Below are 27,658 nucleotides of genomic sequence, written 5' to 3'. Positions count from 1 at the left end.
CAACCACTTTAATTTTTAGTGCCTGTAATTTCAAAAGTTGCTCATTGTCATGTCTATAGGTAGAAGATGAGTATTTGTGTCAAATTCTGAACTCTGACACCAGAGTTTTAAAAAAGAATATGCCCAATTGTTTACAAAATGGTCCTAATGTAGAAGTGTCCAAAAGTTTACAGAAGCCAATTCCTTCCACATTTATACTGGAAGTTTTCATAGCTGAAAAATTAGAGAAGTCTGAAAGAGGATTTGTTTCTCAGAGCAGATGAGAAGTAGTTCTGATATGGTGTTTTTTCCCAATTTTTGAGGAATCTATAGAATTATTCCTTGTAGCGATATCTGATAGCACAAACTGATAATTGCTTCCTCTCCATTATTGACTTCTGGATTCAATTTTCATAATTGTTCCTGTAAAATTCTCCAATCCATATGTCTTCCCAAATCTGATTGCTTTATTTTATTGGGGTCCTTCTCTTTTAAAGGATAATATTCAGGAGGAATTGTTCAGATTCACCTATATTAAAGGCAGTTCACACAGTTACTTTACTCTAAGGGTTCCCAGTCTCCAGATTATGAAGACCAGTTTATGAAGGTGATGCCTTGTGAAGGCTGACCAAGAACAGAGGCTAGATGGAGCTAAAGAATAAAGCAGGGATTTAGTAAAAGGGACTCCTCAATGGATCCACCTTGGGCAGCACAAGAGCCCAGCCAGGGCTGCACCCAAGATGAACCCAAATGGTCCCAAAATGCACGAGCGCTCACGGGGTCTCTCCCTGGGATCAGCTCTGCTCCATGTGCACATTGCAGTTCAGTGTCCAATTCCAGTTCAGCCCCTGCACTCCCATCCTGTTTTTCTCTCTTCAGCCCACGGTGTTTGTGCTCTTGGGCCTGAGATTTGGATCATTTGTCCTTGGTCCTCAGCTGGAGAAGGGATTGTTTCATCTCCCTACTCTGTGCAGAGAGCTCACCATCCCCTAATATGAAGCTCAGACCCACACACTAAAGCAGGACAGAATCTGAAAAATATAAAAGCTAAAATCTGAGGCATCAAAGGTTGCCAACAGGTTGGTTTCTGTATATTCTGGTCTTGTGAAATATACTCAGATTAGATTATAAACTTCTGAAAATAGTTCACTATACTTGAAACTTCTCCATGAGCTGGACTTCTGCCATCACAAATTTTAAGGGATGGGCATTACTTTCCAGGCAGCTGCTCCTGTCAGGGGGCAATCAGGACAGAGAGTAAAACCACAAATTGTCTGTTTTCTCCCTGTTCCAATGAACACAATAGAAAACAGGAGGATTTTGATCAAGGGAGTTGCAGTGTTTTACAGCTCCCATGGTTGCAGTAGAAGATAAATGAGATAAACCAAAGTGGCCCAGTGGTTTATGTCCTCACAGCTGGATGGTGGCAAGAGAGGGAAATATAAAAGAAGGAATAGCTTGGGGGGTATCTGGGAATGGATATCAAAACCAAGACAGGAGTCTAAGGTGAGGGGCTAGCAGGCAGGTAAAGGGTCTCTGTAAATCTGAAAAATAATTTAAAAATCCTTTGAAACTCACTAGCACACACAGTTGTTCCACTCAAATAGTGACTTGTGTATATTTGAGAGTAATTTATTACTGCTCCGTACTGCCATGGAGTAACTGGCATATAAACAGCTGCTCACAGTGAATTAAAGAAGGTAATAAAACATTTTAAAGTGGGACAATAAAATATTGCATTCCTAGTTTTTATCAATTGTTTTTATAGGCAGATTTTGAAAAATTTATGCATCTTTTCTTATGGTGTTGTTATATCTAATAGTGAGCTTTAATATCTCAAACACATGAATGCCTTAAGATGTTTAGATTTAAGGCTAAATTTCCTGCTTCTTTAGTAATAGCAGTTTGGGGATGTATAACAAGTTCTGTGTGAGTTTGTTGTACTAAAATATTCTCTGTTTTCATTGTTTCAGTTGTGTTTTTATACTGGCAAAATATCCCACCACTGAATGCTAGGACTTTTATCTTCCATTCTTAACCCAGTCTGGATTTGTGACGTACATATTAATTTTGCGGAAAGAAATATTTATGTATGGACATGTTGTTAAAGATATGAGTAATGACATCCTAAAACTCTCTCTATATTTATAACTATATATATATATATAGTTTATATACAGACTTAATCTATATATTCCATTAATATTTTTTTTCTGTTCATTGAGTTTGACAGGTTTAGGTTCCTAAACCAAGTGTCAATTTCATAAAAGTAATAATGATTATAAAATATTTTTAAAATACTGTATTTTAATGTAATATATAATGCAATGTAATATACTTAAATTTAATTCTATCTGTCAGAACTGCACACTTTGTCACAAGCTTAATAGAGATAATCTTATTGTCATTATTCATTATTAATTTTATGGACTAAGCACTTCAAATTCTTTATCAAAGGGAATAAGCATCAGAAGTAAGTAGTATAGGAAATAAAAAAGTATTGACTGTGTCTCAGAGAGGCTCCAAGTTGAATGTAAAATGAGATAAAAACAGCTACAAGGGAGTTCACTTGGCAAGAGGACAGTGGGGGCCAGGAATTGCTGCAGAAGAGATCAGCAATCTCCAAGTTTATTTGGTTTTGTAGGTTTAATTGCTATTTTCTTGTTAAGTGTTGTTCTTCCTTGATGCAATTTGTCTTTGGAGGGCTTGTAATCCTTCCTAGGAGATTACCACTGGTTCCATTTAGATTGAGATGTCAGTAGGCTTTTTATTTCTGTTTTATTGCAGTTCAGAAAATCAAGTTTCAGGGAGTGGAATTCAAAATAGTGTAGCCTGTTTTTTCAGGTTGGGTCACCCACGTAAATTTTCTGTGTTTGGGTGCCAAAATTCTTGAACAGAAAACTGCTCTAATGCCACAGGGAGCTAGAAAGTAATTTAAATTGTTGTTTAACAATAATTAATTACCTTTAGCAATGGCTTCCCAGCACTGGCTGGGTGAATTTTTGGGAAGAGCCTAACAGAGATCTTTCACCCCTTCTGTTTTTGTAATGTTTGCACAAGGGCAGGGCAAGGTTGCAGTCCCTTGTTTTTGGAAAGGGAAGGGACACATCTCTTTCTGTCTTGGAAGTGATCAACCATCTTCTGGACATGAACTAGCACTGATAATTTTGTTTTTGTTTTTGTCTTAGAAGGGGTCAACATTTGTCCTTTAAAGGACACTTTTTCTTGGTACATTGATTTTACCATCCGCCAATGAGACCTTTTAAATTATTATTTGACTTATTGTATTTGCTTTTACTTATGGAAAAACTTCTGTTTCAATAAGAGCCAAGGGAGCTGGGCTTCACTTTTGTATGGCTTCAGGTTCTCTAGCTCAGGAATCCTAGATGGAATGATTTTCATTCCTGAAATCTAATGAACATTTTTTTATGCTTAAGTAAATGTGCTCAGAAAATATAAGGGAAGCAGAGTTCACTTTTCAGAGAAAAGTAAACATTTGTATCACAAATATGACTTACAGCCTATGAATTTATATTCTTGGATCAAAATTGATACAAAATGCAGGAGAGAGAGAGACAGATATACTTTGAGTCTGTCATGTTTCTTATGTGCCTACATAACCATATTCCCTCCTGTGGCTCTTCTCTTAAGTTCTTGCCGCACTTTATCTTCCTTTATTATATTATATATTGTCATTTTTGTCTTCAAGTATCTAATAATCTTTATTTCCTACCACTTCTGATCTGTTACAAGCCTCCTTGTTTTTCCCTTTTATTACCTGCCTGTGTTTTTTCTTCCTGTTTTCTGCAGCTTTCTGGAAGGTCTGTGCATTCCTTCTCCTTTCTGCCTCCTCTTTCTTGCCCCTTCTCTCATCTACCTGTGTGGTCAAGCCCTGTTTGGGATTAGCATTCAGTGTCAGAAAATCCATGATTTGTGGGTAAAATGAAACACCACTGGAGAATCAGAGTTGGCAGCAGGTGTGTTGGAAGAGGAGGAATTGCAAGGAGCTTGCCCAGCTCTGAGAGGAGGAGGTTGTGGAGGAGAAAGGAATCACCAAAGGAAATTTTTTAGCTTTAACAGAATATGCTCCGTTCTTACTAATGGGTTTGAAATGGAATAAAATGTTTTCAAATAACTGATGCATAGGAAACAGAGGTGTTTTTTTTATGACTAACCTGCCTTTAATTTAAGTCACACAAAATAATCTGGTTTTGCAGTGCTTGCCAAAGAAAGAGGAGCAATGAGTCTGCTTCTCCTGTTTAAAACTGCAATTCACACCACAGAGCTTGCTGTAGGGTTACTAATTAGTATTAATTAGGGTTAATAATTAGTATTATACATACAGTATTAGTACTGTATGTCATTTATGGTGAGATCAATCAGCTAAAGTTTTTTGGAGTTACAGGAAATAGTGAAAAAAGGAAGTGGGTGTTTCTTCTACTCCATACATTTCTAAAAACATCAATATTCACTGCCTGAAGTTTTGGAAAGTGTGAAACACTGATGTCCTCAAAGGCAAAGAATAAAGAGCATGAGAGACTATTTTACTGCTCCGTCAGATAATCAGATGTAAAAATGACCTCAGTTTTCTGTCCATTTTTGTTTGGTCATTCACAGTCAATGGGAACTGTAAATTCTGTGACCTCTTACATGTCAACAGTTTTGATGTTTTCTTGCTTATAACATACTAAAAGGCAAAGAAGAATTGTATTCAGCTATAATAGAACTATTCCTTAAACAATAAAGTAAGTCAGAATTGGTAGTCACTCAATGCCTGTTTTCAGAAAACTCTCTCAGGCTTTACAGGTTCATTTTCTACAAGAAAATGCATTGAGTTTTATGGTCAGCTTAGAAGAAATTTTTGTAAGTTTTTCTGTTATGTAATTATTACTAATACTTCTTTTATAAGAATTTTATATTTTTATGGTCAGTGTAGAATTTTTGTCAGAAATATTTGTCCGTGACTCTGTAGTTATATATTTATAAGAATTTTATATTTTTATGGTCAGTGTAGAATTTTTGTCAGAAGTATTTGTCCAGTGATTCTGTAGTAATATTCTATTTTACTTCAAATGGATTTTCCTTTGCATATATGTGTACTATTCATTGCTTTCTTAATTGATTTTTTAATAACCTTGTTTCACAACAAAATACATTTAGCTTTTACAGCTTTAAATGGTGCAACTTTGTGTTGATTGTGACCTAATGAAAAGTTAATGCCCATTAAAATTACAGAGTTGCTCAGAAAATAAAAATAGTGACAGGACAAACTGCAACCTGAATCTCTGAGTGCTAAACCATTGACAGTTTCAACTTTATACCTATAAATGGTAATAAAAGGAAACCCAGTTTTTAGAAAGAAATATATTTTGACATTCTTCTTTTAAAGAACATGAAGAGAGTCTAATAGTTGTTGCAATGTTCCTGATAAGGTCGGTTTATTTTTAAGAAGTTTAAAAGAATTAAGCTTTTAAACCTGGTACTTTCACAGTTTAATTTCCTTTAAATAAAAGAAAATTGTACTTGAGTCAATGAACAATGTTCTTTTGTGCAGTGTTCTAACTGTAATATTTAATATTTTGTGCCACACACTTAACTTGGCTTTCCTGTTAATGCAGTGTGATGGGACAATTCAGGCAGTGTATAATAATCTCCTGAATCTCCTTTAGCTCGTGAATGTAAAGTTTCATCTGGATTTTGATGTATATCTAATCCAATGAAGGCAGGATAAATTGTCTGGCTACCCACAAACATCCACAAAACCAAAGAATAAGCATTTATTCATATATCTATGCTTAGGATATGGGGTTTGCTTCCTGGATATCCAAAATAAGGATGACTATTAGGTGTATTTTTCATTGGTTGGTAATAATAAAGATGATGAAATCAAAATATTTTTTTCTATTTAAATCTCTTATATGTTAATTCTTTTATGCACCCTTTTATTCTGATTTTAAACTTAACTTTGATCAGAAAAAGAGAAAACAGACAGATAAAATAGGACATTTTTTGTCTTTAGAGAGACTGGAGTGGGATCTTTGATATCTTTAATTTGGTGCCAAAAGTAGAAGCAAGGGTCATAATTTTATGAACCAATACTGTCTCAGAACTGAAGCAAAAATAAAATAATTAGTTTTATGGAAAGCTTTGGTGCCTCATTCAGGGCAGCAGCTTCCAATGTCCCATCCTGCTTCTCCTGCCAGCCTGGTTTGTATTTCTCATTGGAAACATCACACAATGTTTCCAATCACAGAAATTATAAGAGCTTTTCTTGTACTGTACCATGTATGGAACTGTGGCAAAGCTGCCTCTGCAATGAGGATTCAGATTAAATTTGACAAGATTTCTTTGGACTTTGACTGATTTCTCAGAAATGGTCTGAAGCTCTTTCAAAAATATCAGATTCTTATTTCAGTGTGATAGATATGGTTCATGGAGACATATAAGAAGGGAAAATAATTTCAGGCCTAAGCAGCAAGGTCCCCTTGACCAGAGGGCAGCATGCCCTGCACTGGAGCTCAGTACAGGGAGGAGTACTGGATAGAAAATTGAATTTTCTAAGTTGTTGTTCCATATACTCAGTACCAGTGAGCTATAAAATGTCCCAAAAGGAATTTGAGATTTGCCTACTCTGTGTCAACACTTTTCAGGTAAAAAAATGCAGAAGACAAGGTAAAGGTGTTAAAGATGTGCTAGTTAAATGTGACAGCTGCTCTGCCTTTTCACCTTTATCAGTTGTTAGGTGATTCAGCAACAAAAGATTATCATTTACAAATTAATTATTGTGGTCAGATATTCTCCTGTGACATCTATTATTGCTACTATTGATGTTTAAATGGGGAAAAAAGAAAGGTGGCATTCGGTTACTGCTTACCAAGAACAAATACTACAGGTTAAGGAGTGTACTGAAGGATAAAGAATGCTCCAAAGCTTTTTCTCCCTTTTGTCCTTCTATCATTTTTCAAATAATGGTGGCTCATAATTTTGTGATACTGTAGCTATGGACTATCATCATCACTTTGTTGATTTTTCTAATTTTTTGTGTGTGTGTGGTTGGTGATGCTAGAAATATTCAATAATCCCTCTTACTGCAATGATTATTTCAATGCCAATGTTTTGTTATTTTTCCTGTCTCTCTTGTCAGTACATTTTGATGAAATGAAAAGCTATGAATTGTATGAAAGGGTATTAAACAGAGCATCAGGAGATGTATATGTTATGTTCTGGAAGTTTTCTATTAACTTGTATTCCAGTAAAAGAGCCAATTTATGTTGCTTATACAAAGAGTAGGAAAAGTTACAGTGGGGAATATTTTAACTGGCACTTTCCCAAGGGTGAACATTAATCTGAGCATCTCTCCTTCCAGTCCCTAATCAAGACATCCCAGGGGTGATTGCACTGACATTGTTTGAGGACTACATCTACTGGACAGACGGGAAAACCAAATCCCTCAGCCGTGCCCACAAAACCTCTGGCTCGGACAGGCTCTCCCTGATTAACTCATGGCACACCATCACAGACATCCAGGTGTATCATTCTTACAGGCAGCCTGATGGTAATTATCCTGTCTCTGCTTCCCAAGCAGCACATGGATGTATTTAACTGAGTAGCCGTGTGCTGAGGTACTGCATGCTCATCTGTCTGCAATGATTGTTTCTGTTCTGTTTCAGATTGTGGAAATTTTCAAATTTTTGCTTTTAAACATAAATCTGTGATTAATGTTTTAAGCACATCCAGTATTAAATACATCTAACAAAACTTGTTCAGTGGAGCGATAATTTATGTGCTTAAAAATTAACCCAAATACTGTCTGAAAGCAAGGAGCTGTTAAGTTGCATTACCGTACAAGTTACTATTTTTTTAACAGAGGAACAGAGTGTTATGAAAACTTTTAACCTGTTTCTTTGAAAGTGTTAATATTGCTGAAGAATGTTGCTAGACTGAGGGAATGTCAGAGAATGTGAGTGGTATGATTGTGTCTTAGCTGCTGATATCACTGAATTTGAATTGTACCTGAATGCTATTTGGCAATTGACCTAGATAAGCTAATTTTTCTCTCCTTATAAAAAAAAGGAGAGCTTTTTTTCCTCCTCTCATTCTTTCAGTATTGAACTTACAACCATGGTAATAATTCATTTTTTGCATACAGCAGAGAATAGCTTAAAGGCAGCAGGAAGAGTTTGCCTCTGTGGGTTTTTGATTTGAGACATTGCCTTGTAAAGACAGTACATGGAGCACGATTTTCTTCATCCATAAAGCAGATACCCCAAAGTGTGCTGAGATAAGAGGCTCTGATCTACCTCCCTGTTCTGTCCACAGTGTCCAGACACGTGTGCACCCTGAACAATGGTGGCTGCAGCCACCTGTGCCTGCTGGCTCCCGACAAGCTGCACTCCTGTGCCTGCCCCACCAACTTCTACCTGGCCGCGGACAACAGGACGTGCCTGTCCAACTGTACTGCCAGCCAGGTACTGCAGGGAATGGAGTTCCACTGCCCTGCTCCTGGAACAGGGAGTGCTGCCTTCACCCAGGGAATGGGGAGCTTGCCAAATTTAATATATCATTTAAATACAGCTTTATTGAATAATCAACGATTTTTGAAATGTGAAAAAAGCTGTCCAGAGAGACAGAAAAGGAAATGTCTGGCCCTTCTAAATCTTTTAGTTTCCTTCCTTTCTGTGTTTACAGAGACACCAGGTAGGAAAACCAACATTTCTTAAAAGCTGACTGATAATCTACCCAGATTTTTATCTCTGACATGAGCCACATCATGTACTCAGTTTTTAGGTTTAGCCCTAGAAAATTACATCAATTTGTACTGTTTGTTTTGTTTGCCTTCCTCTTTCAGTCAGAACACAGATACAGTCACCTGAGTAGAGAGTAAATGCACAGCCTTCTTACAAAAGACTTTTCAGTTTTTTCTATAGATGTTTTATCCTTTTAAAAGTCTGGAAGGCTTTACATTTGGTTTGTTCATTTAATTCAAACAATGTAAGCAATACTGTACACAACACCACACATTAACGTTCTTTTCTGTAACTGTGGGTGTTTGGGTTTATCTGAAACATGATGTTGTCTGTGTCAATAGTCTGCTAAAACTGAAAATTGAAGTGTTTGCTTTGAATAAGACCTCCAAGAATGAAATCACAGAATGCAGCAAAACATAATGAGCAGTTTGTGTTGGGACATTGCAAGCCAGCATAACACAGTCATTGAAACTACAGTGATTTTTATCACTTTGGCAACCTCAGTGCCAGACATCTCCAAAAAAAAAAAAAAAAAAAAAAAAAAAAAAAAAAAAAAAAAAAAAAAAAAAAAAAAAATTTAAAATACAAGTTTTGTAAAATTAACAGCCAAAAAATTATCAATGCATCAATGCCTCAAGCAGCTGATTTGCAGAAAAAAAACACTCCACAACTTGTAAAAGTTGTGGTTAGTATGATTTATCTTAGCATTGGACACATGTGGGATAGCTTCCTTTAAAGGACATGTACCTCCAAAAATTCCTGAGTTTGTTTTATCCCCCAACCTGTTGCACATGCATAAAAGACATATGCATATGTATTAAACTGTCTTATCAATTTTTATGAGCCTGCAGGGTTCTTCAGTCACATAGCTGTAATGTGGTCCTTTTAACCCAGATTCAGTATTTCTGTCTGCTTTAGCCCCAAGGTCGGTGGGGCCCATCTTTATCTCTCTTCAGCTTGGATGCGTGCATTCTTTTCTAAGTAGCTTTGAATCTCCATTGGTTTAGCTGCAGAGAATCTCTGTTTCTTTTTTTCGAGCACAAGGTAACAGACTGAACAAGTTCAAGCAGCAGACTCCAACTAAATCCAAAATTGGCTTCTACCTTAAATTTCTAAGCCCCTGTCTCACAGCGGAGCTGATTTTCCTAAACTGCGCCATTCCTGCTTATAAATAAATAAATAAATAAATGGATAAATGTCAACATGAAATATTTTACCCCTGCTGGCCTTTCCTCTTTGCAGTTCCGTTGCAAAACCGACAAATGCATCCCGTTCTGGTGGAAGTGTGACACAGTGGATGACTGCGGGGACGGCTCCGACGAACCCGCCGAGTGCCGTGAGTGCGCGCCGGCTCTGGGGTCTTGCTCCGTCACCAGGGCCCAAGCCAAATAGAACACTTTATAAATAAGTTTAGGAAGAGGATTTTTGTGCACACTTCTGTTTGCAGCACTGCTTTGTGCTCCTTGGTCTCAGAGTCTTTTAAGGTCTTTTAAGATCTTTGGAAAATCATACATGTTTCTTGTCTTTCAAACCTTTACTTCATCCTGGTTACGTTTTTGCTAAAGATTTTAATTTTGAGGTTCTGGGATTCTTTGCATGAACACAAAGTTCTGACAGGTTTATTTGGCTTTTTTTTTTTTTCTGTGTAATAATAATGTGGGATTCTAATCTCATTTGCTTGTGTTTTGTTGCAATTGTAGGCATTTAGATGCACATTTTTCAGTGCCGTTTTCTGAGCAATAACAATGTTCTCCCTTTTATCCTTGCCTTCCTTCCTTAAGCTTATACTTGAAAAAAAATGCTCTGTGTGTTCTACAATCTTCTGGTTAATTAACAATTAATTTGATTTTTTTTTTGTATTGAAATACCTCACCCCTTGATTTACAATTTTATAATTAGTTCTCGTCTCCTGCTGCGAAGACCTCTGACATATGTAATCATTCTACATAAGATTTTTATTTTAAGCTACTCTATGCATATATATATAATATTACTATAGAGGTACATAATTGCTCATTATTTCTAATGACAGTGGCTGGAGGCTGGAGAAGGAATTTCCCTTTCTTGGGAAATAGAATTACAGTGGGATAGGGAATTTCTTAAAAGCAGACTTGAGCATTTAGTCTCTGTTGAGCCTTTGGTAAGCTTCAACCTGCAGGGGGTTTTCACTCTGTGTCATTAGCACTGTAACTAGAGCTGCACAAATTAAAGATATCAGACTTTGAAATTAGTCTTGCAATCATATGTGTACCCTTTAATTACTAATATCTACTCAGATTGAGATTATAAAGGAAATACAAGTTTATAGGTATTTTGGATTAGTCCACAGGGTAAGAACAGCAATAGTGAGGCTTTAACCATTGCTCTGGTAGTATTCATAAGTAGTTTTGTCTTTTCCCAGCTGAATTCAGATGTCAGCCAGGACGTTTCCAGTGTGGAACTGGGCTTTGTGCTCTCCCAGCCTTTATCTGTGATGGAGAGAACGACTGTGGGGACAATTCTGATGAACTGAACTGCGGTAGGTGCTTGTATGCACTGCAGGCTTCAGAAACAGGTCAAACTTCTTTAAATGTCATGTTTCACACTCTGTCAACAAATGGCATTTTTCTTCATCTGCCTTTGAAGCTTTGAACCTTTTCAACTTTTGATCATTTTTAACTTATTCTTTTTGTTTTCCTTTAATTTACAGACACACACGTGTGTCTGTCAGGGCAATTCAAGTGCACAAAGAACCAGAAGTGTATCCCAATAAACCTGAGATGCAATGGCCAGGATGACTGTGGTGATGAAGAAGATGAAAGAGACTGTCGTAAGTTATGCTTAGAGAATTTTGCTCTATAACTGGTTTTAAACAGGGAACTGGAATAAAACACTGTAAATGTCCTCTATCTAAAACAATTTGAGAACATGCAAACAGTTAATTCACAGGACTGCTGAGCAATGCTTTATATACAGATGAGCAAACTAAAATGCCATTTATTAACTCCAATTTGAAGTCATTGCAAATAAGAGAGGGGTATAAACAATTTCAGGCATTTAATTGGGTTTTTGACTGAGGTTGAAACACCTATTTGACTCTGAACAACCTCACAAATGACTCATCTTCTTGAGGCTTTCATCTGCCATGCCTTGCAGCAATACATTTCAATAGAAAAAGATGTTTTTCAGAATCTTTTGTTGGAAAAGCTGTAGATCCAAAGCTCCTTCTACATTCTTTTTTATTTCATTGATTATTTTTACCTTTTCTGTTCCCCTCTCTCTGGGGATTTCATGAATTTATCTATGTAACTGAATTTCCATTTGCTCAGCTTTTAGTGCAACGTACTTTTCACACATTTATTTTCACTTTACATTTCTTAGATATAAGTGGAAAAATATGTTTAGATTTATAATGGAAATTTGTTGCATAAGTTTTTGTCTGATCATTTTGTAACAAAGATGATGGGGCTGCCTTGAAATGTAGCTCTATCTTTTATTGATTTCACTGCTCAGATCTGCTACTTGTTCTGGATCAGCTTTCTCAAGGTTTTCATGTGCTGCATTTCTGCAAGGAACAAATCCTTCTCCAAGGGGAGAAGGGTTGCTAAGGACAGAAAGGCTTTGTAGATGGTCATGTTTAGTGGCTGTCTTCCAAACTGCTCAGGACAGATGTAAATACAAGTTTTGCATAAATCTCTTTTTGTTGGTTTGCATGTTGGGTTTCTTTAAAAACTGATTAAGAGGGATCAGGAAAGCTCCTGTGAAAGATAAGGGAGATTAATTTTTTTCCCTTGGAAAGAACTGCATGTGGTAAATGAAAGGCTCCCAAAAACCTTGAGGTGTAGCTGGCAGAAGTTAAATCAGAACAGCAGAGTCTACAGCTCAGGGGCTGTGAGTTCATATTGACTTGGGCTCCTGGCACAGACAGGTAACAGGTGAGATTCTCTCTCACTGTAATGTCACCAGTCTGGGATCCATAAAATACTTTTGTTTCTTTAGCTCTGCCACTGTTCTGTTTTGCTTACCAGGTGACTTTTTCAAAGTCACATTTCATACTGAATTCTTTCCAATTGTACAATGAAGGTCATTGTGCTGGTCCTTCTTGTGAAGCACTGTGAAATCCCCTGGTGATGTGCCCTAGCTGAGGATCAGAATTAGTTGTTGTGGTACAGTTAGGAACATACCCAAGTCTATGGAAATGTGACACTGAATGAAATACTACACCAACTTCTAGCAAACCTTAAATTTTTCTTCTTGCCAAACCTGAGGAACAGGAATGATAATATCAGGGAGTCAATTATTTTTCAACAGGGGTAGGAAAGTTTTTTAAGGCACTACAAAATTCCTTAGATGAAGGTGAGACATTAATGTGGGAAAACCTTATCAAACATTTCCTGGTTTTCCCCTGTGGTCAATTCAGTTTAAAATGATTTGGAGTACATATCTCTAAAGAACATCTAAAATCACATGTGTGCACCAAGGATCTGTTTTTTTGTTGTTTTTTTTTTTAATGGCTGTTCTAAGGTTAATGCAGCTAAACTCTAACTTAGACCATCCTTAAAGAATAAGCTGAAAGCTCAGCTGCATCTTTTTCTTGCAGCAGGATTCATTCAAAAATTGTTGTTCTAAACTGATAAAGTGAAATATTTGTCAAACTTTTCTCAACATTTGCCCAATTTAACAGAACACAGAATTTCACAAAAATCATGCATAATTTTGATTCTGTTTTTGATCAAAGAATCCAGAGCTGCCTCAGTCTTATAAACTGACTCTCAGAATTTATAACTGCCATTTTTGAAAGGTAAGGTAAAAAACTTGCCTGATTTTTGCTAAAGTGGTTTGATTCTATCAATAGTAAGTCTGTTTGCTGTTAAAAGAATATCACAATAGACACTTTGTTCATTATATTTGCTTTACCTTAATGTTTATATAAAATAATATATAAGAAAATGACAAAACTATAAGCAGTATAAACCTGAATGTTTTTTTATTCTTACAGATATGTAAATTCTGCTAGAGATACCAAATTTCTGATTCTTGAATCCTTAATTATTTTTTTTCTTTGAAAGACATATTTTAAATATTAGCAAAAATTTCTAATTTTGATCTGGAATTCTTTTATTTAAAGCTGAAAACAGTTGTTCTCCAGACCACTTCCAGTGTAAAACAACCAAACACTGCATTTCCAAGCTGTGGGTGTGTGATGAAGACCCAGATTGTGCAGATGGGTCAGATGAAGCAAACTGTGGTGAGTATGCCAGTGGTTCTGCATCTGTTGCTGTGGCTTGAAATTGTTTTAGCAAAAAGAAATAATCATCCCACGTTTTACATCCTCTTTCAGTGTTTGATAATACCTATCTGAAACCTCTCTGGCTCATCCAGTTCTTACTGAATGGCAATCTTTGTATGAGTAGTTCATAAAATTCCTATTGTACCACTTCTTTATTGGCAGGAGCTGCAAATGGGGCTTTCATTTAGAGTCATGGAAGTGGCACAGAATGTAGTGGCTGTCATAGGATAAGGTGATATTCTTTATTTTTCTCACAGTGTTAACCAGTTTCTATCAGTTCAGCCTGCACTCAATTGCTGCTGAAGTTCATAAATAGTGAAAATACAATAATATGCAAATCCTGGTAGTTAAGACTGATGGTATAGAAAGCTTCAGAGCAGTTTCTAACTTGACATAGCTGTGTGAGCTCCAGAGAGTTATGAGTCAGCTCTTATTGTTGTAATTAGAGAAAATAATAAATATAAATGTTCTGCCTGGGAAATGGATTACAGACAAAGACAGAGTAATGGATCAGTACTGCTGGAAAATCCCTGAAGATAGGTGTCAGTGCAAGACAAACACTAACCATGTGCAGAAACTCTTGTGAAACTTTCAAGACTGGTCTATAAAGGAAAATACAGAAAAATGGTCTGAGGTGGAGGAGAACAAGACAAATATGGAACATTTAAAGCTCTCTCCATTATTCATCCATGCATCAGTGAATGGTTTGATGAAACACCTGTGTCTGAACAAGTTTATCTCTGGGACAACAGAGTAACAAAACTACAGGCTGCAGTCAAGGACAAAGCACTGGCCTGCTTTTCCATGGATGTGTTTTTAATAATTGACACATGAGCATATATAAAAAATGCTGAAGGTGGCCAGTATGCCTGGGAAAATGAACTTTCTCAACACTGGAAATCCAACACCATCGTTTGAATTGCCCGGATGGGGAAAATAATTACTCCTGTCAACTGGTGAGGAGTTTACAGTGCAAGGAATCATTTGTCTTGAAGAAACAGTGAATGCAAAGGAGGTGAAGCTTCACATCCACGTCTGGGCTGTTATTGAAGCAGCCCTGCACTGCTCACTTTCTGATCTATATCACAGCCACTTTCTCCTCCACCATTCCACATCACCTGGATCTCCAACATGCTGTGGCTTTCCAACTGGGACAGGATTCCAAGCTTCCAAACTGTGGATTCACATTTTGACCAATCTGTGCACACCCAGCTGACGTGGCACAAATGGTCATAAAGTATTTCATCTAGTAATATAAGTAATGATTTTTTTTTTAAGAGAAAAATAAATAATACTGACAGTAAATAGGAAAAATTGTGTTTAGAATTAAGTACTTCACTCTGAGCCGTCACTTTACAATAAATAGAATAAAAATTGCTCATATGACTAAAAAGTATAGAGAAGAAATTTGGGATTGTGTGTGGTCCCAAGATCAAAAAGTTCTTTAAATCACATTTAAATCAGACCTTTAAATCACCTCCAGCTGGAGGTGTTGGTTTATATCTGAGACTCATCTTGAGTTTTGTCCTGTCTCTGGCAGGAATATGTGAGCAAAGCAGGCCCATACTGAAACCTCCCTGGGATACCCTTCCATCCTCTAACAACTGGAGAATCAGAGATTTTGTCAGCCAAATATGTCTCTGTATACAATAATTCATCATAGATTTCACTTTTTTTGCCTTTGTAAAGTTTTCACAACATGCTGCAGTGAGGTGTCCCACAGCTTAACCACACACTTCTCTGAAAAAACACCCACATCTTTATTTTTAATCTCCTGGCTGCATACACTGCTCTTGGGTTTTGTGTTGGAGGAAACAGAATAATTTATCCATAGTCACAATTTCTGTGCCAAACACAGTTGAGTACACATGGAACAGCTAAGCCTTGACAAGAACAGGGTGTGTTTAATCACATTTTGAAGTTTTCCATATTTTTTAGCATTTGAAATATGGTTAAATGACCTTACAATGGCAGTAGTTTCAACACAATTTGCTCTTCTGCATTTTATTTTTCAAGTTAAAGATTGTTATTTTTATATACAAAGTTTGATAGAATCAAATTCTATGAAGTATATGAATGAGTATAAAAAGGATCTACATATGTTGATGTAACACTAATTTGTTATTGTTTGGAGTTAATTTCTAAAATGTCTGCAATGCAAAACTTGTGTACAAGAATCTCTTTTTGCTTGAGTGCTGCATGTCCATATGTATTTTGCTTAGTCAACTTCTGCTGCTGTGTGTTATTGGAGATATTACACTGAGTACATTTCCAGAAGCAGTGTAAATGTATTTGTTCTTCTGTGGTTGCTTTCCAACTCAGACAGTTGAGGCAGAATCAGGAAATGTGGGTTTCTTTAGGAGTGCCTGGTGTTTCTCAGAGAACAAGAGGTAGAGTTCATTGGTGCTAACTGTCCAGGAAATTAAAGAAAGCCTTTAGCTTATGCTAGTCCTTGCTCACAACTTTGGTACTTTACATCAAAATGGACCAGTTTGAGTTAGAATCTGAAAAAAGCTGTATGTGGTCTTGAAAAGGGATTTTATAATAGTCTTTAAAGGTTATGTGTGTTTCAGGTCTTTATTTCCCTAATGTGTCAACATTGGCGTGACTGCTTTCTTCCGTCTCACTTTTTTAAATATTGATTTTATTTTTAGCTGTGAAAGTAAAAAAGTAGGCTTTTTTTCTTGAAGATAAAGGATATTTTCTTTGAGGCACTTGGAGGATGCATTATATAATCTTGAACTTCCTTCAACAGGCTTATAATTTCCTGTCTCCAGCATGGGTGACAGCCTGCCAAGCTCTAGGACAGCCAGCAGATCCGGCATCAAAAACAAATTGCTTTTAGTTTTGGATTTTTTTCCCTCTCAGACACACACACACACATGCACACACGTGAAAATATATGGATTTAAAATCCCCAAAGAAGAGCAATGCATACAATTAGTGGTTTTGTTCACAGGGATTGGTATTTGAATCAAAAGGGTGCAGATGGGGGGGGGTGTTTTGCCTTGTTTTGTTTTTGTTTCCCCATTTAAGCCTTCATCCTGTTTTCCTCATGCTCATTTAGAAGTATTTCTAGAATAAAATCCTAGTTCAGTTCAGCACAAAAAACATGAACCCAACCCAGCAGCAGCTCCCTCAGGTCACACAAATTTCTAAGGAAGGGCTGTGCCTGTTACAGCAGGTCATTTAATCTCTTAATGACAATTTGAAGAAAGCAATATGAAAATGGAGTTATCACTGCTTGCTCCTTTGCCTTTGCACCATTTCTACCTGAACTTTCACACTTTAAGGTGGTCTAATTTTAAGAAAAATGAGAAAGCAATTTAGTGTTGAAGGCAGAGATGACAAAAAGTGTGTGGGCCCCCATGTGCTTTTCATGGTTCCACAATTTTCAGTAATGAAGGTCTTGCACTGTTTCATTTGACGTGAATGAATGCATCGTTCTCAAAGATCAGATAATTGTTACGCAACTTTCCCAAGTTTTCCTCTTTGTTATATCCTGTCTCTAGTATCCCAGTGTTTCCCTCAGTTCTCAATAAAGTGAAGAAATACAAGACAAGCAAATCTGGTTTGTAAGACATTGTCAGCTGTCAGAGATCATTGAACCCAGAGGAAAAACAAAGTTTTCAGATTTGTGAAGAAGGGAGAACCTTACAAAAATGCAAAATATTTTGTATTAAAAAATTTTATTTCTTTATTTTTTTGTTAGGAATAAAGTATGAAGACAAAGATTAACATTCAAGTAGCAATCAGAGGTTAAGGTTGAATAAATTAAAAATCTATCTTTTCTTGACATGCTTAGAAAAGGAAATGCTACAAAATGGATTTAGCATGCTTGAGAACTAAATAATTCTTTATGAAGAGTAAGAAAAGATATATTTCATGTTCAGGTAACTGAAATGAATGGGTGTCATCTCTGGCTTCTGTGTATTACTGATTACATCTTGGTATTTCTACTGAATGTGGAGGGATAAATAGAATATTTATCTGTTGCTGTGATGTTATCTGTCATTAGTGCTGCAACTCAGTTTGTGGGCAGGTACTCTAGTGGGAGATTGCAGACTTTACTGGAAGTATTTTAATAAACATAGGATGGATTTCACGTTTGAAACTTTATCCTTTGCAGAGCTACAGAGTGAAAATGCAAGTGTCATAAGTTTGGCAGGAATATTTTTATGTTTTGTAATATTAAACATTTTTAATTGTTTGCCAGTGCAAGTGTTTGAAATATGATGATGCAAGTATCATAGACTGTAATATTAAAAAATATCATGGAAAAAAACTTATTTTGGGAGAAAACTTATTGCAATTGTGACATTGGCAGAGAGCAAGGAGCAAACAAAAAAGGCAGGATTGCAGTGAGCAGATTTTTGAGTGCACACAACTGAGCTGAAACACTTATCAATCTGGCTCCAGAGCCACACCTGAAACAAAAGAGAAAATGCAACATTTGGCCCTTAGCGTGAAATTAGCACCTCTGATTTGTGGTTCAGCAGCAGAGGAATCAGGTGCTTGAAGCTGCTGTTTGTCAGACATTAGCAGCCCAGGGCTTGCCATGAGAGCAGAGTGAAGCTGTTCTGACATGTTTTGACTTTGCCTAACAGAAATTTAAACATTTTCTAGTGCAATATCACAGTGACATGTAATTTTAAATATGTCATTGAGGCTTTTACAAAGCAAACTGGTTTTTTTCCCTCCCCAACGAAAATGTCACTGATAACTTTTTAATTTACTTCATTTCATCTCAGTCCTTAGAAGCTGAACAAATTATTCAAGAGTTGCTCACAGAAAACACAGAGGCAGCTCCTTCCTGCTGGAGGAGTCCAGGGTGTTCATGTATCTCTAAGAGGCTTCCAATGCTCCTCTGTAAATAGAAAAGCTCATTGAAAATATAGAACCTGAAGGAAATGTCCCTCAGGTCAGCACTATAGGCTTTGTAATGTTTTACCTCATATGAGTAACATCCAATCCAATCCATCAGTAGGTAAAAATTTAAATCAAAGTGCAAAATTTTCTGTTTTATTATATGCAAAAATAACTTTTGAGAAATATGTATTTTGTACATTTTTCAAATCAATATTCTAGTAGCTTTCTGTGATCTGATCTTTTAGGGCAATCTTACAGATAAATTCAAAGAAAAGTTAATTCAGTTCTTGAGATTCAGTGTCCTAATACCCTCTCTTGTGACCCTTTCTAAAGTTTATACTTTTTAACTATATATGACAGTTTATACACTGCATATTTTAATTTCATCAAATTTAAGATTCGGGTGTGAATGTATAAATAGAAGTTTAAAGAATGTTATGAGAAATAAATTATTTGTGAAAGTAAAACTTCAAATATTATGGTTGCTTGTACTTATATGTATCCAGTAACTTTATAATGCATTTAGTGGGAGTGTTTCTCATTTTGACTCTTTGTTTCCAGTGCTGTAAACATTATTCTCTCTAATTACAGATAAAAAAACTTGTGGACCTCATGAGTTCCAGTGCAAAAACAACAACTGCATTCCAGATCACTGGAGATGTGACAGCCAGAATGATTGTGGAGATAATTCTGATGAAGAAAACTGTAGTAAGTAACTTTTACCTTGGTCCATGTTAGAACAGAGTCAGGTTAGCAACATGCAAGAGGAAACTTTTGAATTTTGGTAAAACACAGGTGTGTATTTTCATTCAACACTTTCTGATCTGCTGAAAATCAGCTGACCACAATTGAAAATGTCCCTTGCTGTAACTCTCCAATTCTGTTCACTCTTATAAAGAGCTGTATCAGCTATGAAAAAAATGCCTGACCCCCAACTGCTCAGTAATCTCATGAATTAAAAATAAATACTACAATTAGTTTACCTTTATCAGTTAGTTACATTTCAAATTTCTTATCTTTAAAGAAAAATCATAAACACTGTTCAGAAGTGAATTGATAAGCATTTGTTAACAAGAAATGTTGATCAAACACTACCTGTTCATTATATTCATTGTATTCTTGAGATGATTTGCCTTGTTTCATATAGAGAAGTCAATTTCTGTAGTATTTAATTGCATTGAGAAGTAGATGTGGTTATTCAAAGTAGCTCAGTTACCCAACTCTCTCCCACCCATGAGGAACCTGAAGGCCTAATAAATCTCTGTAATACCACTTCCAGGGAGTTAATTTCCATCTGGGTCTCAGGAGGAAATGAAAAATTTGTAATAATTTTATCTAATAATTATTTTCTTTATAAAATATTTCAAGAGGGACATTCCCTAAATAGTTCTGGAGTGCCTTCTCTTGACAATTGCTGTGTTTTTTTTCCTTTTTACTCAGAAATGCACGAAGTTAGTATCTTTTTCTTGCACATAACCTTGAATACACATTCCTGATTGTATACCATGAGTGTATATTTAGTATCTTCAAGGTAATGATCTAGAAAGATTGATAAATTAGGCATTCTAATGCTGAGTGAATGCTGCTGCCCCTTTCTCCAGTCCAAGATGTGGTGTCCATAGGTACAGAGTGGCTCATTCAGCTTGGGAGGTTAAAGTGGATTTCTCTGCCTGGTAATTACTCCCTGCACTTGAAAATGTTGTGAGTTTTATTACTGCAAGCAGCAGTGCTGTGGTTTTCATATGCAAGTGTTACATAAAAAAGGGAAAATATTGTGTGGCTCAGTAATCACTCAGAGCCTTTTGTTGTTATACCCCAGGGGGGTTGGCACACAAAAGCTTTCTTGACTTTGTGGCAGATTTTACTTAGGAATTGATTATTAGTGTCAGTTTTCTGTACTGCAAGTAGCAAGAAATTATTTTATGGTTTTGTTCTCATGTAGAAATCGAATAGAGAGTGATAGTTTTGCTGTGGTGGTGTTAATCTACAGGACTGGGCAGTTTGTTGAACATTTGGAAAAAAAGGAAAAAACAAAAACTTCCACAAAATGTTGTTGCTGTAGGCAAAATAAGTGCTGAGTATCATATTTGGTGAATTAAAAATAAATATTACAATTAGTTTAACTTTTTTACAATTAGTTTACCTTTACATGATCCAGCAGTAACAATTCTCTTCCTTAAAGATCAGATCATCATACTACAAAGTGATATTTAAGAGCACAAATAATGAGAGAGAAATAATCTGAAGTTGCTAAGAAAAAAGAAAATTATGGTGTTAGCCAACTTCGTGTCCATATTAGTAGCCAAGTTATAAATTAAGTTCTTGGTTGTTCTCTAGACTTAAAGATAAAGAAATTTGTAATTAATTAATTAGTGGAATTAGTGTGTTGACAGTACCCAGGTAAAAAAGGTGTTAGGGTTTTTTTAAATTTACTTTTGCTTGTCAAATGCATACTTAATTTCTAGCTATAGATTCTACTGTTTAAATTAAACACAGTAGGCTGGCACAGTTTTAAAATCTAAAATCTTGGAAGCACTGGGACAGTACATAATACTGTTCCATTGTTTGAAATAGTTGCATAAAATTTTTATAGAGCATCAAGCCACTTACAGAATAAAGTGTAATGAAACAAATATATATGAAATTAGAACTTCAAAAGCATTTGACAAAATAAGTAACATTGCACAGTGAGATAAATTGTTCATGGCATCCATGAATATAATACACAAAGGGCTGTCGGAGAACTATATCAAAAAATGAGTTGTTTCTCAAGAATGTGGAATGAATTCACTGAATTACAGAAATTCAGCTCAAGCATTAGCACTTTTCTCTATAGTTTCTTCACATGCAAGAAATTCACTCTTCTGGTCATATCATAACGAAGTCTTAATGGGCACAATGATACGACAATAATCATTTTTCACACCCGTTCAGGTTTTATTTTTTTTACCATGTAATGAGCAGGCAGTGTTTGATCCAAATCCCTTGTTAACAAGTGCTTATCACTTTACCTTGAACAGTGTTTATGGTTCTTTTTCAAAGATAAGAAATTTGATATGTAACTAACTGATAAAGGTAAACTAATTGTAATATTTATTTTTAATTCACCAGATTATTAAGCAGTGGGAGGTAAGGCATTTTTTTATGGCTGATACAGGTCCTTATAAGAGCTTTTGTCATTCTCTGTCTTACAGTCTATTGTTTTTAAACTATATTTGGACACTGAAATAAGAGTTTTTAGCTTGGATATTGGTACATAAAGGGTCCACAATAAGAAATGTAGGATTCCTTGTTAACTCTTCTGAGGTAATATCTGTCTGAAGAGAGAATTTGCTTTCAGAGTTTATTTGGATTTTTAAAAAGAAAATACCACAAAAATAGTGTTTCTTCTTACAGGAATGTCCAAAAAAGGAAAATTCCATAGGAATGAATCTTTTACTATCTATCTAAGCTAAAAAGAAAGCACAGGAATTTTTTTATATTTAATGTGGTTAAAGAAAATGTAAGATACTGTAACCATTGAAGCAAAGCAAGCACAATAATGTTGTAGCAAGACATGAATTCAATCAGTGTAAAAATATTTGTGCTGCTACAAGTTCCTCCTAATGCTCTTTTGTTGCTTCTACAAGTTGCCAAGAAAACAAATTAGTTAATTTTGTCCGAGGATAGGTTTATGACCCCAGTGCTTTTCTTGGGAAGGAGTTTCAGTGTTTTGGTAAAGCAGAAGCTAAAGAAAACTGTCCTTCATGGGTTATACAGAAGTCCATTTATGCTTGTTCCTTTAATATTGTTTTGTATTAATAATTATTCCTTTCTAACAATCTGAGCACTGATGGAAAAGTACTTTTCTGTGTTCATATGTAAATCACAGAGCTGGATCACAGCAGCAGAAGAAATATTTCTTGCAACTAGAGAATTGAGTACTTAGCTTTTTGTGTACATTTTTCCCAGTATCAAATCTCTGCTTATAAATAATTTATTAGCAGTAGAGCAAAAGTATTTTCTTGTATTTTTTCCAATCAATATAGAAACATGGCAATTTTTTTTTTTGTTTGTGAATTACTTTTCCCACAAATTATTTCCTTTGTATATTTTATTATGTCATAAAATTATCCTTCTTGGCTTGTTAAAAACAAAAAGAATCAAATGTCAGGGATTTGCTAGAGCTTACACTTTGAAAAAAAATTTGAGGTAGTGTGCATATAATGAGTCCACATAAATGCCAACCTTTGATTTGCTGAAATATAACATTTCTGGAGAACTTATGCAATTCCTGTAGATGTGCTTTTCAAATTACTTTCCTACAACTTCAAAATTAAAATTTGTTCATACCTGAAAAATGAAATTAATCTTAAAGAATTTTAAACAGATTCATTTTGAGTCTTTCTTTGAAGTAAAGAGTGGAAAAAAGGCAGTGGAAAATTGGTTAAAATTACTCCTTTCCTGGAATAGTTTTTGATTTTTATAAATCCTGGAGGGGGGGGGAACAAAAACAAAAAACCAAAACACCGGAAGTCAAGTTTGTTACATCCATGTAACTTATGTGTGGTGTATTCTCATGCTGGTACTTACCAAATTTTTCTCAGTTGGAGGCCTTTAATTTTGTGTTTGCTTTTATCACTTTGGTACATTTTAGAAAAGCATTCATGCTTGCACCTTCCATAACTCAATAAAGAACCCTCCAGCATTTCTCACTTTATTGCTGTCCATTCCTGCTCTCCATTGCTGCTCTCTGCTCTGTCTCACCTCTTTTTTTTCCCCCCCTTCTTCCTTTGGTTCTGTCACTGTCATTTGCTGTTTCCCATCTCTCTGCTAAAAAGGTTTTTTAATTAATTTTTATTCATGATTTTACATCATTTACATAATGCATTGTTTCCTGTGGTGGAAATAATCCCACAAATAATCTTTGTTTGCTTTTTAAGTCCTTTTTTCCCCCAAGCCCTCTGACTGGCAGATATAAATTGCATATTGAAACTTGCTGAACTTCTCCTAAATCACCAATGCCTTTTACCTTTGTTTAGTCTGATGCTCCAGCATCCAAAAAATGTCTTTTGGAGTGGTCCTCATTCTCAGGAGGAAAGCACATGATGTTCTCCTGTGGGACTCTTCCCCAGAGTTCCCCCTTGCCAATGTTTCTGTGTCAGCAGTAGTGAAAAATTTTATTTGAAACACCAAATTTTGTGTCCCATTTGCCATTCCCCTGAATGCTAGGCACAGGAGAAGCTGACTCTTGGCACACACACTCTAAAAGATATGTGATAAATGATGTGCTACTGTGTGATGGAAAGTCAGAAATCTGCTTAGTTCCAACTTCATTGGATATTGACATGCAAAATGTATTTCTGGCCTCTGGTGCTTATCTCACAAACCCTGTAATGACAGACATGTGTGGAAATTCATAAAATATATATATACTCAACATCATGTTATTTTACAAAGAAATTTAGTAGAACCCAAATGTATGAAAGTAATGAAAGTGTTTTCATTACTATCTTACTATATGTAAATGAAATGTAGTTAAAAGATACTGTGGAATAAAATTCCACAGAAAAACCACTCCTTATCATTTGCAAGCTAGTTGTTTTGAGTTTTTAATATTTATTCTTGTGGAGGGGGTGTTTATTTTTATTTATTTTATTTATTTTATGTATTTATTTTTGTTTCTTTTTATTTATTTATATTTGTTTATATTTATTTCTATTTATTGCTTGGGGGAATTTATATTTATTTCTATTTATTGATATAGGAATGCTAATAAACCTAGTGGTTTTTCTTTTCTTTCTTCAGAGCCTCAAACATGCACTTTGAAAGACTTTCCTTGTGCAAATGGAGACTGTGTTTCAGCAAGATTCTGGTGTGATGGAGACTATGACTGTGCAGATGGCTCAGATGAGGTAGGCATCTTCCAGAATAAGTCTTTCTTCAGAGAATTCATAGTTTTAAATTGTTGGAGAATGGATTCCTGCAGAGAAATTTTCTAAAAGGCAGCAGTGGGAACTTTATACATGAATCCCTGTATGCAAATATCATCATGAAATTAAAACCAAACCTCTTGATGTGATTCTTCCTAAAAGAGAACATACAAATAAGTAAAGTGGAAGAGTATTCTACATTTTCTTGTCCCAGCAGCGATCTGAACCTCTTCCCATCACATAAATACTTTGTGTCCTGATTGGGAAACCATTCTTTTTACACACAGCACTGGTTTGGTTTGAGATATTTTTTTGAGAGAGCAATGAAGGCTGTTTTGTATCAGAAGCTCACTGGATAATACTTCACTGGTTTTCTGGTTGTTGGGGTTTTTTTTTTTCCCCTTTTTTCCCTTCTCTTCTCCTGTCAATACTGGACCTCAGGTGTTTCCAGCTATTTAGAGGGTGTGAGCCACCATTTTGAATCATATCCTCAAATATATTTAATTTCACAAGACTTTAATTACTACATATTTCATAACACGGAGGACTGTGGGCTGTAACTTCTGTCACCAGCTGCATATTTACCAATGTTTAATATAAAGTCTTGATCTTGTTTATTGGTTGTTTCTTTGGTACCAGAGGTATTGTGAAACAGGCTGTTCTAGGGATCAGTTCCAGTGCTCCAACGGCCAGTGCATCTCAGCAAAATGGAAATGTGATGGTCACGAGGACTGCAAACTTGGGGATGATGAGAAAAACTGTGAACCAGGTATTGTTTTAAATAATTCTGAATTATAAAATGAATCCAGGAATGAATCAGAGTGAAGGAAGAATATAAATCCTCAAATCATGACTTCTTGGGTACTACTAGTAGTGAGAAAGTACAAAAAAACCTGAAACTTTACCTTTTGAGTTTGCATCATCGTGTCTGGTGTTTTGAAAATCCTACTTATGTACAACTCTGCAGTGTGAAGCCTGTTGGGGCATAGGTATTTAATTATTTTGAATTGTAATTTGATAATAAATACGCAACATATAAAATTCTGCTCTGAAAATGTCAGTAAATCTTGGCATGTCCTGAAATGTTTTGTTTTGCGGTCTTCATTCAAAGTTTAATAGTCCTTACACAAAGATTTTGTATACTAAATTGTTGGGGATTTTTGGGGGGTTTTTTGTTTTTTTTTGGTTTTTTCTTTCTTCGAAAATAGAGTTGTGGATTTTTGCAGGAACTTCCCTAAATTTTTTTGTAAGCTAGATGTAACTGATAAAAGCCTATGACAAAACTCTCCAGATTTACAGTGCAACAAAAAATATCCACCTTTATATTAAAATATCCTGTTTAATATTTATGTGTTTTAATTGTAATAATACTTTCCAATGAGATGGTTTCCAAAAAATTTAGTTTATTCATTTATAAATTAGCTACATTTAGCTAAACTCTAAGCCCATTTTAAGGAATGCAATTTTTTAAATATTCTATGAATATATGCATTTGTATAGTTGCCTTTGTTATCAAGCATAAGGAGAAAATTAAACTAAATTTCTAAGTGAAAAAACTCAAGCACTTTTTCACTATCATTATACAATTTATTTAGGATATCACAATTCAGATTTGTCAAATAGTTTACAAAAGTGCTTAGACTCAAGTTGGCTCACTATTAACCAGAAGGAAACTTTAAATTAAAAATCAATTTATTCATAAATTGTCTTTTTCTTAATGCTAAAATATGTGTTTGTAACCAGCATCTCCAACCTGCTCTTCAAGTGAGTACGTGTGTGCAAGTGGAGGCTGCATTTCTGCATCCTTGAAATGCAACGGGGAGTTGGACTGTGCTGATGGATCTGATGAGGTACCTGAGACATTTCTGGTTATTTGTTTCTTCTTCCTGATAATTTTTTTGTAAGTTTTTTAGGTCTCGAAATAATTGAAAAGGCAAATAGGGTTTTCTTGCATCCTTTGAGTGCTGTCAGATAACTTAGCCCCGTGGTTGTATGTTTCTTGCTCTGTGGGCAGGTTTTGGAGGGCAGAAATTTGTTTTCTCAAAGTCAACCCCCAAGCCTGTCTCTGGGGCAGTTTCCACCAGGAGCTGCTCCCTCCTGACAGCATGGATGAGTTGTTGTTGCTGCCATTCATTAATGCATAGCTGTATTCCCACAGATGGATTGTGTGACAGAATGCAGAGAAGATCAGTTTCGGTGCAGAAACAAGGCCTACTGCATCCCTGTGCGATGGCTGTGTGATGGGATCCACGACTGTGTGGATGGCAGTGATGAAGAAAACTGTGACCAAGGCAAGAGACACCTCTCTAAAAACATTTATTGGGCTTTATGAGCACACACACTGCAAGTTAGTGGTACCCTGGCCATTCTGAGTGGAGAAAGGAAAGTTCTGTGACCTCTCCTGACAAAGACAGTACAGCAGCTTCAAAAGTGATCTGCAGGAATAAGCTAAACTTGTGTTGTTTATGACTTGTTCCTCCTTTGTTTCCCTCCCCAGTGATGAAAAAGGTCATGTTGTTACTGGAAGCATATTCTTTTTCATCAAGGAAATCAGCAGTAAATCTGGTTAATTCAAGCTTTTATAGGCCCCAATAAACTACAAAGCCATGCACAATAAATCACACAGCTGTGCAATATAATAAACATTTGCTAAATAAGTCATCTTAAGAGCCCAGGTTTCTGTTTATTTCAGAGAATCACAGAACACTTTGGATTGGAAGAGACCTTAAAATTCATCCAGTTCCTGCCCTCTGCCATGAGCAGGGACACCTTTCACTGTCCCAGGTTGCTCCAAGCCCCATCCAACCTGGCCTTGGCCACTTGCAGGGATGGGCATCTCTGGGCAGCCTGTGCCAGTGCTTCACCTTCTTTTTTGTCTTTGT

The 27,658-nt window shown here is 35.8% G+C and overlaps 1 protein-coding gene across 1 annotated transcript in view; it reads left to right on the top strand.

Moving 5' to 3' along the window:
• The window catches only part of LRP1B (LDL receptor related protein 1B), a 290,821-nt gene that overhangs the window by 206,664 nt on the left and 56,499 nt on the right, over nt 1-27,658 (top strand). The window contains exons 58-68 of the mRNA XM_041406020.1: nt 7,346-7,534; nt 8,299-8,447; nt 9,969-10,062; nt 11,128-11,244; nt 11,416-11,535; nt 13,834-13,953; nt 19,456-19,572; nt 24,652-24,758; nt 25,416-25,545; nt 26,520-26,626; nt 26,935-27,067. Coding sequence (XP_041261954.1) covers nt 7,346-7,534; nt 8,299-8,447; nt 9,969-10,062; nt 11,128-11,244; nt 11,416-11,535; nt 13,834-13,953; nt 19,456-19,572; nt 24,652-24,758; nt 25,416-25,545; nt 26,520-26,626; nt 26,935-27,067 — 1,383 coding nt within the window. The remainder of the gene's footprint in view (nt 1-7,345; nt 7,535-8,298; nt 8,448-9,968; nt 10,063-11,127; nt 11,245-11,415; nt 11,536-13,833; nt 13,954-19,455; nt 19,573-24,651; nt 24,759-25,415; nt 25,546-26,519; nt 26,627-26,934; nt 27,068-27,658) is intronic.

The sequence above is a fragment of the Onychostruthus taczanowskii genome, unplaced genomic scaffold (genome assembly GCF_017590055.1).
Source record: "Onychostruthus taczanowskii isolate IOZ18803 unplaced genomic scaffold, ASM1759005v1 scaffold10, whole genome shotgun sequence".
NCBI classification, from domain to species: Eukaryota; Metazoa; Chordata; class Aves; order Passeriformes; family Passeridae; genus Onychostruthus; species Onychostruthus taczanowskii.
This window is presented reverse-complemented; position numbering and strand designations above follow the sequence as displayed.